General features: G+C 45.2%; 1 protein-coding gene across 8 annotated transcripts in view; it reads left to right on the forward strand.

The window, feature by feature from the left end:
• CSNK1G1 (casein kinase 1 gamma 1) overlaps positions 1-13,014 on the forward strand; it is a 112,857-nt gene that overhangs the window by 58,246 nt on the left and 41,597 nt on the right. For 6 of the 8 annotated variants that reach the window (XM_035899352.1, XM_035899351.1, XM_035899355.1 and 3 more), the window contains one exon: positions 2,495-2,564. In XM_035899352.1, coding sequence (XP_035755245.1) covers positions 2,495-2,564 — 70 coding nt within the window. Of the gene's footprint in view, positions 1-2,494; positions 2,565-13,014 lie in introns of those variants that run through there. The other 2 variants (XM_035899357.1, XM_035899356.1) reach the window with 1 other exon arrangement.

The raw sequence follows: 13,014 nt of genomic DNA on the forward strand, positions 1-13,014 counted from the left end.
CAGTTGGGCAGAGCCCAGTGCTCCAGCCTGGCCAGGTCACTCTGCAGAGCCCCTTTCCCCTCCAGCAGATCAACGCTCCCACCCAATTTGGTGTCACCTGCAAACTGACTGAGGGTGCCCTCGATCCCCTCGTCCAGATCATTGATAAAGATGTTAAACAGAACTGGGCCTAGCACTGAGCCCTGGGGGACACCACTTGTAACTGGCTGCCAACTGGATTTAATTCTGTTCACCACCACTCTTTGGGCCCAGCCATCCAGACAGTTTTTTACCCAGTGAAGAGTACGCATCTAAGCCATGAGCTGCCAGCTTCTCCAGGAGAATGGTGTGGGAGACGGTGCCAAAGGCTTTGCTGAAGTCCAGGTAGAGTTTTTGCTGGTGGCGGCGAATAGTGCCTGTGTTCTGACTTGTGTGGTGTCACTATACAGCTCCTCCTCCTGCTCTTCAGCTGAACCTTGTTTGGTTAAGGGCATCTAGTTCACAGGGAGTTTGTCTTCTGAAAAGCCTTAGCCCTATTTACTGGTTTAATCTTCTGGGGCTTTTTAATGCTGAACTGCACATTCTTCCCTGCACAAAACCAGACCATTAACATACAGATGTAGTCTGAGCACAGGTACAAAGCTGTCCCCTCTTGTAGCGATCATGATGCTGTTGGTTCGAGTTGCGGATTTTCTACATTAGGCAGTAGCAATTCAGTTATTTTCACTCCAAACACAACATCTGCCAGCATCCTTAAGCCCTTGGCCTACAGGACAACCATCTGTTATGGTAGGAGCTTCTCAGAAGCTGCCATGACTCTGGCAAGCATCCAGGGCTCAGGCTCAGGCAGCTCCTGATGCAGAAGTGGCTTGGGCTTACTTTCCCTGATTTTGGTCATGAGCAGCCTCACGTCCTGATACATTAATCCTGCTACCTTTATCCAAATAGTTTATTGGGATAAATAAACTATTCACTGAACAGGCTGGGTTCCCGTTGCCCTAAATCCCTTTGCTGCGCAGCTGTCTATAGACTCTCCCTCAAGCCACCATCTACAATTGTATTAATTTAAATGTGACTTAATATAACAAACTTGGTTTTGTGTTGCTTTATATTTGCCATCGGTACAGCTTCACCTTTGCCTTTAGATTATTTTTCACCATCATTTTCTAAGTAATTGGTCATGTTTGACTTCTGAAACGTTTAAGTATGAGAAAGCTGAGCCTTTTTTTCCCCTTGCTGGCAAACAGAGGGAATGACTTGCCTTAGCTGGAAGTTGAATTGCCTGAATTCCTGTGCAAAAAAACATTCTTCTGAGTTACAGGGAAGTTTTTAGTGTGGAGTTCACGCCAAGTGCGGACATTAGTCTCATGATACAGCCCACAGGCGAAACAAGGTGAGTGGCTCAGCTAAAGCCCTTGTGCCCTCCCGTGCAGACAGAAGAGTTATTCCACCGTATCAAAGATGTTGGCTCACTCTTGTCTGTGTTCCACCCGTTTTGGATGCTCTTGCTCTAACTCATAGGGGCTGATGTGAAACACTAAAGAACTATTTTGTATGTTGGTCTTAGGGGGCTCCTTTATAGGCAAACTTTAGATGAAGAATTCGTCTCTTTTCTGAAATGCAAGAAAATAAGCAACATCCAAGCAAAAATTGAAGCTAGTGTTAACTTTCATTTCAAAGATGAAATCCACATTACTGCCTATCCCAAGCGCATGTTGTGTTTGAAAATGTAATTACTCAAGTCTATGAATCCTCTCCATGCTAACTTTGTATTTTCAGAAGCTTTGTAATCTTGCATGTTAATGCTTTTATGGATTGGAGGCATTAAGTTTTGTGCATAAAGCGCAGATGAGTAACAGTTGAGAAATGTCATGTTTTGGGTGCATTGCAGACTTACCTGTTTGGGTTTTTTATTCTGTGTATAAAACCAGAATATTCTTGAGTGCTTTGCAGTGTTTGATTGACACATGCTACTGAAGGGGGAGACTTCTTCCCGTGTTTTTACCAGACATCTGGCTGAGCTGTAGTGCTTGCTGCAAGCAAGATTGTAGGTTTGTACAACTCTGGTCTGACTTAAAACGCAGAGATATGACTCAACATTTTTCAAAAATACAGGCTAGGGACCAGTAAAAATACTGTGGGCAACCACAATCCACAGACTGAACTTGGGACTTGATCCTTTGCAGCTTTGATTTTCCTCCTGCCCGATGTCCAGGGTCGTTCTTCAAGGACCAGGAGCTTTGCTGAATGATTCTTGAATTTCACCGCCATGAGTGAGCTTTGTATTTAAACGAGGAAGTGATTTCTCCTCCAGAGTGCATATTGCAAGGCTTCCTGCCTTTTGTTCTCTGCTTATTTAAATAATATGTAATGGTGAAGTCTGTTGTTCGACTTTTGGCCTAGGGTGTTTCATCTTGAAGCTCGAAGCATTATGTACAGTCACAAATCTTCAAGTACAGGGTAGAAATTTTTCAGTCAAACTGATTTTAACCAATTTTTTGTTTGTTTGTTTTAGGAACCAATAAAATCACGCGCGCCGCAGCTTCATTTAGAATACAGGTTTTATAAACAACTTGGAAGTGCAGGTAAGTAAACCCACCTTCAGCTCATGGAAAGTTTGTGATTTCTTTATTAAATCAAACATCACCATTATATTTGTTGTGTAACTCTGGCTTGAACTTACTGATCTGGGTGAATTCCTTCAGCCTCACACAAGTTTTGGAAGAGTCTTGTTCAGAATAACAGCGTAATGATAGTGGGTAATTATGCGGACTTAGAAACCCGGGTTAGTGAGGATTGACTGATGAGGGGAATACCCATGTAAGTGTGTTTGCAAAACATAGGAGGGAAAGTTATTTACTTGTGGAGCGACAGATTTCAAAAAAGTGACATAAAGTCTTAAAATTTAGGAAATGGCATAAGAAGTGTAGAGCTTTTCTAATAAAAACCTGAGATACTGTTTTCATTGATATCTATTAAATCATAAGAGTGTCCAAAAGCCCATGAGCTCAGTATCCGCTGGGTGACAGTAGTCTACAAATATGACAAGAATATCACAGGATAAGGCAAAGGTGGGGTTTATTATTTAAAAATTTTTTTTTTGGCAAGCTCTCATGATTTCCCTAATACAGGGCTTGAGCTTGTGTCTCATAGCATTTGGATTTTTCTTCCCTGAATTTATGGTTGCTTTTGAAAGCTGCACAGACTTCTAGCAGGTGCTGTTTCCTGTGCCAAGGATTTCCACAGCCTCGACTACCCACTGCACAAGGAAGCCTCTCTGAAGCAAAGACCTTCCCTGCTCCTTCTGTGCCTTGCTCATATATTGACCTCGGGTTTTAGCAAGTCTCCTACATTGCTGTAATTGTTTTTACACTTCTGATTTTATTTTTCCTGTTTTCCCTGGATGGACCTAGCTTCCACTTGCAGGGGATGTGCTCTCACATCATTCCACTTAGTATTTTGGTACAGTGAAAGATATGTCTGTTCCAAGCTCACACTATGCAGCGCCTCATCAGTTGTCTTGCATTTTTCCTTTCTGCTTGTTCCAATTAATTTTTTTAATCAGTTTCCTTTAATTTTGTGTAGCACATCCTCTGCCGATCAGGTGCTATTGCACTCTACATTTTGTGGCTTCTTTGCTCCTTATGGGATGCAAAATCAGGGATGTGGGAACCAAGTAAGTTTCACGATTGGAAACACTAAAATGTTGTTATTTTTAAACAGGACTTGTCTACTGAAATGAGGTGCTCTTTTCTACGTATTTTGGTGGTAGCATCTGGTACTGTGCCCAAAGCTCCTGATAGTTTAATGTTGTCACTTAATTCCGGTTACCTTACCTGTGCTTTTGAGACTTTCGGCATTTCTGCCGAAGTCTGTGTAATCAATAAATCAAATGTAGGTTCACAGAATAAGTGTTACACTTAATTCGGCTCTTCACTCCTTCCTTGAGTTCTGTTGATGCTTGCCATCTCTCCAGTACCCCAGTGTCTGTGTCTCAGGACACAGGAATGAATCCCAATGGGCTTTTTTTACACGTCGGCTTTCTACCGCTCTTTAAAGATATTACTGAGGAATTTTAATACTGATCAAATGGTTGGGGCTTGGCTTTTCTTTGGGTGATTAAGTATTTTTAATGGGTTTTCTCCTGTTCCTAACGAATATGAACTTTTCACCCTATAACACTTACGCACGTAAGGCACTTCTGCCCTATCTGATGCTGTGCACGCTAATGGAAGTATTTCCGAGTATGCAGTCATCAGATGTGGGGATCTTGCCTTCAAGATCTCTCATCTTTCAAGATCTCTCTTCCCTTCATTCCGGAGTGGGCTGACTGTCATCTCAAGCCTTTTTGCCAGTATTTGTCAAGAAACTCTTGAGAAGCCTCACAGACAACATGAATTTTATTTCTATCTCTGTGTGGTCCCACGGGCATCACAACCCTGGCTCTGATAATCTGTTGAATGCCATTAGAAGCTCTTGTTTTGCTGAAACAACTGGAAATAGGCCAGGAGCTCCGGTGAAGGATGCGAGCCGCATCTCTGGTCTCTCCACGAAACCTGGAAGCTGAACAAAATAAATTTTGGTGGAGTCAGACTGCCAGGACCAGGGAGCCTTAACTTGGTGTCTGCACACCATGCTGAGAATTGAGGAAAGACCCATCTGTCTGTAAAAACAGATTGGTGCTAAATATGCGCCGACTTTGGGGAAATAGATGCGTCTGTTCTCAGCGACGTTTTTAATGCCAGGCTCCCCTTAACGGTCCTTGCTTAAAAACTTGAACTGCTCAAATAGACAGCCCTGAACTTCGAGTACACGGGTTTGATTACTTGGAATTACCATAGGCTCGCCAAATGAAGACTAAAGGCGTCCAAACCCATGGTGTGTATGACTCAGAGGAGAACAACAGTAGTGTTACATGTGACATACTGTTCAATAAATTAGCCAATTAATCTTGCCAAATAATGTGGCTGACTGCGAACCTCCCACCGTTAGCCTAAAAAGGAAGACTAGTAAAAGCATTGCTGTAATGCTGCAGTAGCAGCGTGGTCCTTTTGTTAGTGCAACTGCTGTGTTTAACTGTGTGTTCAACCAGATGGTCTCAGTGGGTGGAGTCTCTATGAGAAGTCAAAAGTGTCATCACCTGCAGCATTTGGAGAAAATTGTTTGGGTTTTTTTCCTAATCAAGAAGAATATTAATGGTGATTTCCTTTTTTCAGATGTTCAGAATAAACATTTTCAAAGTAATTAGTCTTAGATGCTAATCAGAAAAACTTAGGTTGGAAGGGACCAACCTACTTGGCCATGGATCAAGTAGGAACCTTCTTGTAGGATGGCTTTGTGTGTGTCAAAAAAAAGATATTTCATCTCTGGTATGCGGCTGGATGGGTCCCTATGACGTTGGGACTAGGCTGGAGGGAAGTGTTTTGTGGCAGTCAGTCTTCCAAGAGAATGGTCTTGAATGCTAAAGACTGCAGAAAACTTGGTCATTACTTGCTTGCAACCTACCAGATGGAGAAGTGCAACCTCCAAACTCAGGAGCTTAAAGGTTTTGTGTATCAAAACCCCTGCAGAAGCCCAGCCAGGGTTGTTGAGGAGGCATGAAGTGCTCGATCATGCTGATGTTGGAGTCTGGGCCTGCAGTATATTGCAGAGAATACTTCTGGGGGTCTTTTGCCCCTAAATTTTAGAAAAATTCTACAGTTCAGTGCCTGAAGGATGTGTGTGGGTATCGGTTACCTGCTTCACTTGTTGCCATCATCAAAAACTACTGAAATTAGTCTTTTTTTTATTGTTTTTTAAATTATTCAGTCTAGTTTTGCATTTTCCTTGGTGTAGTTAAACAGAGCAGCAAATAGCCCAGTAATTTAGGGCCTTGTCAAAAGGTAATTCCTGGGATGAGCTTCCATGTGAGGTCTTTCCACGTGAACAGAGGAAGCAGTGCAGTTGTGCGACAGCTGCCTCTTCCTTTTGCAGTGACTCTCTGGCTTCCTGTACTGCATTCTCCATCAGCATTGGTGTTTAAAGACGTTCTGACAGGGCGCCAAATTTGCGCAAAATCTGCTACCTCCCATCAGCACCAGCTTCTTCATCTGCCCCGTGACTCAGATGAAGATCGCTGGTCACCTCGGATTAGCTGAGGAGAAGACTGGGTTCCTTGTGTCTTGTACATCTTAAGACATATTTCATGCTAGATTATGATATAACGGAGCAGTGAAAAGTTTGATAAAGGGATCCAAACTGTATGAATGTAGCTCTTTTTGGTGCTTCTCAGAATAGCTCAGTACCGGTGGATATATCAAATGGATTCAGAAGTACCTAACAGAGATAGTCCTGGGTCCAAAGTAACCAACAGACGTCTCTGATGTGCTTGCTTCTGCAGGTAACTGATACGTTCTCTGATGTTCCGATGCCTCCCTGTAGTAAGAAAAACTAATAGCTCCCGTGTAATTTCCCACCTTGCCCCTCTAAATGGAGGGATGTTTGTAGAAATGGGGTTTCATGATTTTCCTTGAACTTTTCTACCCCTCTTCCCCCCCCCCCCCAAAGAGGAGGCAAGGGTCTGCTGCACAGTGACCATCTGCTGGGTTCTTCTGTCTCACTGTGGAATTAAATATTTAATAACCTAAAATAGTCTATGACTGCTTTACCTTAATGTAAGAGGCAAGGGTCTGCTGCACAGTGACCATCTGCTGGGTTCTTCTGTCTCACTGTGGAATTAAATATTTAATAACCTAAAATAGTCTATGACTGCTTTACCTTAATGTAAGCAGTGAAACAAATAAAAAAAGCAAACCGCAGGCACGGTGTCAAAGCCCCGATGGTCGCTCCATAGGGCGTCTCAGGAAAGGACAAGAATTCCTTTAGGTTTTAGGTAGCCTGGGATGCAATCTGTTCGCTGCCCAAGATAATTGGGGTAGTTTTAACAATCTCTGTGCAAACTAGTTGTGTTAGTCTGTCATCAGTCCTGTAAGATGCCAATGTCATATGGAACTGTTCTGTGGTTGCTCTTTGTCGTAAAATTGTGTGAACATGCACAAACATCCTGACACAGAAGATTTATCCTGGCCTGGGCTATCCCCGGGATCTCGTTTTACGGGTGGTGGCACAGTCAGTCCTGAATTTTTTTCTTGCTGGATAGTACCTACCTGTGTACGAACATGACTAGCACAGCTATCCCCAAGAAGCCCAAGTGTGATGGGTATTCCCCCAAATTAGGCTCTTGCTCCATGACCCTCTTTGAGGACTGGCTGTTCCAGGTGTTCCCCTCCTCCTTCTCAAGGCTGCTGGGCTTCCCCTTGCTCTGAGCCTTCGTACAACTCCTTAAATCTGCTGCTTCCATACCTCGGGAATGAGAGGAGCTCCCCCTCCAACTTGGCTGGAGGCTTTTACATCTCCTAGGGCTGCCGGAAGCAGTTCAAGTCTCCAGCATCTTTCCAGTGTTGGATCAGTCACTTGAGCACGTCATTTGTCCCCTGCACTTGAATTTTGTGGAGTAAAGGCTTGGCTCCCTCTCATTCGTAAAAAATCTTGAATAATCAGGCCCTACAGCTGCAGGATGACTACTGGAGGAGCTCTGTCCCCACCGCTGACTGATGTTTGAGTGTCTGGTTCCCCATAAGGATTGGCATGGGGAAGCTGGTGTTGGCAGCGCAAAACTGAGATACTCTGACCACGGTCGAACAGACCCAGCTCCTGGCTCCTGAGACAGCTGTGTTCCTGGGCAGTGTACCAAAAGGCAAAGCTTTTGCTTTGCTCGAACTGCCCCCTGCTCACTCAGCAGCACCCGGGGACCCTCCTACGTGGTTTGGGGTGAATAAAGCAGATCACATTGCAGGAGCCCTGCCAGGCCTGTTGGGCCACCTTCAGCAGCTGCTGGTAGCACGCTAAGGTCTTAGCAATTGCCTTGGCTTTGACTTGTGGGCTCTTTTTGCTTTTGACTTGGCTGCCTACCTTCAGCAGGGATGGCCTTTTTGTTTTAAGGCTGATTCTAGATTCTCAGCTTTCCTTCAAGTTGAACCATCCTCCAGACTTCACAGGGGCAACATCTCTTCCAAAGTTTTTACTGGAAACTCCTCTTTTATCAACAAGCATTGCTCGTATTTCCCAGTCTCTGTTTCTCGCTCTTCAGCAGTCTTTGGCTTGAGCTGCTCTTCCCCGTGTGTAACGTGGACATACAGGACTACATGCTTTTAATCTCTGCCCGTCCCATCATTTGGGTTTTTGGCTGCAATCTGTCGCAGCTCTTACACACCCTTTTGCATACGCTGGTGTTTCCAACCTGTTAGTTTGAGTTGCACATAGAGATCTTGGCCTCTCCTGTTGGCCACTGCTCTGATCAGGACCTGGGCTGGCAAGTGGGTGTTGTGTGCGCTGCTGCTGGAGCCTGTAGTGTGAAAGGCAGATCCTACTGCTCTCAGCTCAAGGAGAAAACACTTTAAATGGGTTTTAAATTTGTGAAGCCTTTTAAGTTTAAGATGCTGCTATGTTTTGGGCCATAAGAACCTCTGTATCCTTACTCAGTGCTGCAAGCACATCTCTCATCTGCTGGGTGTTTAACATCCCTTTGCCAAAGGGAAGCTGAAGACATTGTTCATGAATACTTCTAGAAAGCTGTTGTGTTCCAGGGAAGAGAGGTGTGACAGAGCCCGTGGAGCTGCTCCACGCCACATAGCAGGGTGGCTGGATGCTGCAGGCATCTGCCAGTGCAACTGTAAAGCTGATGCCACTCCTCAGCCAGCTGCTGTCCTACCCAGTGGAGCTCACCTATCCATGTCTGCAGAGCCTCCCAACGGAAATGGAAGCCAAATGCTGAGACTTTAAGACGAGCTTTGTCCAAAAGCTTTTTCTTTTCTCTCCAGCTATGTTGGTTGGAGGGGAAAAAGAAGACTTCTCTCCTTCCACAAGCCTTGCTTTGCTAAGAAATGGGGGCAAACTGGTCTGCTGCGTTGATGTACTTGCAAAGCTTTAACTTTTCCCCCAAAGTATGTTTGTCCCCCGAGCCTTTTCTCGAGGTCAGGGAGCCCACTGCTGTGTGACCATATCACGCTGAGCCCAGTTCCTCTCTCTCAGGACGTGACCATGGCTAAACAACATCTCCACACAATCAAGAAAATGCTCTTTAATCTTGTGCTTCCACACAAATCAATAATTCACTGTGCTCCCGAGATGTATTGACTTCCTAGCAGTGACCAGTAGACGTACAGGAATGATTTTGTGTGTGTGTGTGTGTTACTACATCTGAAGGATTTCTGCATGTCTCCCCCGTAGTTGGTAACACCATACGTGATGCCTTCCCTGTACGCTTTGCCTTTGGAAGGTAAGATGGAGTACGGCTTATTTTCAGGTTTCTTTTGGCCGCATGGAGCTGGTGATCGAGTTCCCGCATAGTGACAGCTTCTGCCTGCGCACATGGTGTGAAGAAGTCATGCATTTTTGATTCAGTAGTAGTTTATTTTTGTATCAGCTGGCAGATGAGTCACACCTTCCCCCACTCCTTTGCAGTCCCACCTTGGCACATGTGATTCATAGCAGGCCAGTGGCAATGTGCGCTGAGTTTCATGTGATAGCTCTGTAGCCAGCGTTCATCTCCAGGGTAGGTAGGTGACACTGGCGAGTGAATGTCAAATGTAGCGAGCCTCTATGGTGTTGTGGTGGATGCAGGAGGGGAGCCTGATACGCCAGAGAATCCCAGGAAACTGAGATCTCTGCTCTCCCCAGCCCACGCAATAGATGAGTCACAGCATACGAGCAGAATACACTGAGGCAGGGAGGGGTATGTCCTTACATATAGAATATCCACAGATTCTGGGGTTTTGTTTTAATTCTTGCTCTGTAAACAAGTTCACCTCTAATGAAGGCTGGAGTCTGTGTGTTTACTTTTGGATCTCTTTCTGTTTCACAACTCACTGGAGTGAAGCAGTCTGTTTACTTGTCAGGAAGTAGGACCAAGGAAAATGAAGGTGGTATAAATAACCGAGCCTTTTACATAGTCTAGTCAATATTTGCATGTATATTTTTCAACGTAGCTGAGCTGTCTGCTACTCCATACTGCGTATTGATAGCTTTTCAGGATTGCCCACATTGAGCACGTTTTCCTCATTCTGTGTTACTCTTGCTTTACTTGTGACCTGCTGCACGCTTTGTATGCACCGGTGTCCTTGACGTAAAGAAATTCTCTCCATGCCAGTTGCCCAATGCTGCCATTCACATAGCAATTAGGTGGGGGTCATTTCGGTAAGACTTGTTTTACGGACAAATGTAAACAAGTCACCGTGGTGGAATGTGCTGCCCATACCAGCTATTTCACAGGGAAGTCCCTGTGTGCAGTGCTTTTCCCCAGGGGAGGTGGAGTAACTCAAGGCCACGTAAGTGAGGGTTAACACAAGATGTCTACACCCCTGCTTAATTAAGGAGTGCGAACATACGCATTAGCCCTTGCTGTGGTCACTTTAATCTCCAGAAATCCCACTCGCATTTGCCACCTTGATGGAAATGCTGCCATGTCCGGGAGTTGAGCCAGCAGATCACCCCACAGCAAGATGCTGGTTTGGGGGATTGCCCTGGTTTGGGGGATTGCCCATGAGGTGCTGGGTGGGGATTGCCCCTCTGCACCCCAAAGTGGATTCGTGCTGGCATGGAGCAGCACGTGGCCATCGCCCAAAGTGCATTTGTATCCTGCTTCATGGCATGGAAAGGTTTGTTCATAGCTGTCACGCTACAACACTCTGGATGAGCACTGCAGCCTCCTCCTTTGAAATATCTGGAAATATTTTAGAATGTAAGTGGTCAGTTACTATAAGTATTTAACAAGTGACTTATTAATCTGGGCAAGATGATACAAAACTGACATCCTGTTGCACAGAAAGCAACTTGCACCTTTGGGTCGCATCTCATCTTTAATCATTTCCCTGCTTCAGATCCCTGCGATAGACCCTAGCACTCATTTTAAGCATTTATTTTTTTAAGGGTTGATTTTCTAACAGCGAGGAAAAACTCTTCTGCCTTCCTTCTCAAATCTCGCGAAGAAACGTGGCATTGGAGATAGGTTTGGGACGCCCCAGCAAGGAGGCATGGTTTCATTCCTCTGAAAATGGCCTTTTGAAACAAAAAGTCCAACATGTGGCGGTGCCTCGCACTCAGCTGCACCCTTAGAGAACGGTGATCCACAGTGATAAAGTCAGGGTAGTCCAGTGAACTTCTGAACTTGAGGGTCGCCTGACTTCAGATCTTTTGAATTGCAAAAATAAAATGTAGTGGAATGCTGTAACAGTGTTCCAGTTAAAGCCTGCCTGCTTTCCAAGCTGGCTTGCTGTTGATCGCTGGGGAACAATATTTTACTCCCTAAAAATATGTGTTGTCTTTTTTCTAACGTGGCAGTTCCCTGGTTAGGAAGAGCTTCCTGAATGTGCGCATTTCAGCATCTCTTTTAACGTCAGAAATTTTTACTTCCTTAGGCTAAATTTAGGCTTTGTCAATTGGAAGCGATCAGATGCTTTTAAAGCAAGGCCATTAATACTCAAATATGAGATTAGGGCAGTTTCCTTTTTATATTCCAAAAAGTCCTTGTGCATCTCTTACTCTTCCGGTATTCATTGCAGTAATCACAAATCAAAATCCACGACACTGGACAGCATGTGGGAGGGGAATGGCAGGATGCGGGGAAGCTGAAAAATGCTTTTCCTGCAGACACTTTTCCTTGAAGCCTGACATGCCTGGTTACGGTGGTTGTAAAAATCCATAGCAGTTGGACTCATCTGAGTCATCCCAGATGCCTTGTTGGGTTCTTCCGATAGACGTCAATGTCTGCTGCGTGTGGGTTGCCTGATGTGCCACTGGCCCAGCTGCTGTAAGGATCCAGCCTGGGCTTGAGGAGAGGGATGGGCCATTTCATCATGAAGGTCTCTGCTGCGTCCGGTGCTTTCTAGCAAACCCCGAGCTGAAATACCTTGTGCTTGTTCGCAGCCCAGGTTGCATCTGGGACTTCAAGTGCCCGAGCCGTTTGAGCGAGGAAATTAAAATACTGCATGTTTGAGGATAACCCTTGGAATTTATATTTGGGATGTATATGATGAATGGAAAACCCAGTTGATGATTAGGACCACAGTAATTCATAGGGATGCAGTGATGGGTTAGCCTTGCTGTTCTGCTTGTACCCCTTTCCTAGCCCTTCTATGAAAATTTGTCAAGCTGTCAGGGTGCTGCACATAGAAACTACTTGAGGTCTAAAGCTGTAACGGTCGATTCACTTTCTGGATGGCCAAAGTGTCTCATGTTGAGCACTGCCTTGGTTCCAAGCAAGCTGATTCCCTTTTGGAAGGTGGGATTTAGTGGGATCCCTTTCACACATTTGTGGTTCCTAAGCACCAGAAGCATCCTATGCATGCTGAAGGTTTTAAGGTTCTCTACGCCTTAAAAAGAGAAACGTTTGAGCTGTGCTGGGGACGTTTGACGCAAGTAAAGTTCTGGTACATAGGGCTGCCCGCCTCCCAGACCGGCTATTTAATGGCTTTGGGATTTGCATTTCTGAGCTGTGCGCTGCCTGCTGTTCAAAAACCTCCTCCTGTCTCTAAAAGATAAGCCACAGTCTCTGCCCCAAATCTGTAATGGATCCAGCTGTGCCAGAAGAACTTTTCTGTGAGATGTGCCCTGGCTGGAGTCTTGCAGCTTCATAACAATTTTTCTGTCTGGAAGTGGTACAGTTTTTTCCTTCAGAACTCTGTCCCTACCTGCTTGTGCTCAGCTATCCTAAGGTGAACCAAAGAGATGACAGCTGAAGTTGGTATCTCAGCATCTCTGAACTTCTGTTTTGCAGGAGGCTCTCCTGCAGTAGGGAATGGGAGATTCTCTTCTGGCTGGAAGGGCCGCCTGGGTAATACTGTCCTGCCAGTCTCTCAACTCGTGGAGAGCTTATGCACGTTTGACTCTCGGCGTCCATCACTTACTAGTTCGACGCTATTGCAGGAGCAAATGTCCATCTTGTGGTTTTTTACTCAGTCCTCCCCTTGGGTCCTGCGCTGATGCCAAAGCAGCTTTGAT

This window comes from Egretta garzetta, unplaced genomic scaffold (genome assembly GCF_000687185.1).
Source record: "Egretta garzetta isolate BGI_Z169 unplaced genomic scaffold, ASM68718v1 scaffold287, whole genome shotgun sequence".
Classification (NCBI taxonomy): Eukaryota; Metazoa; Chordata; class Aves; order Pelecaniformes; family Ardeidae; genus Egretta; species Egretta garzetta.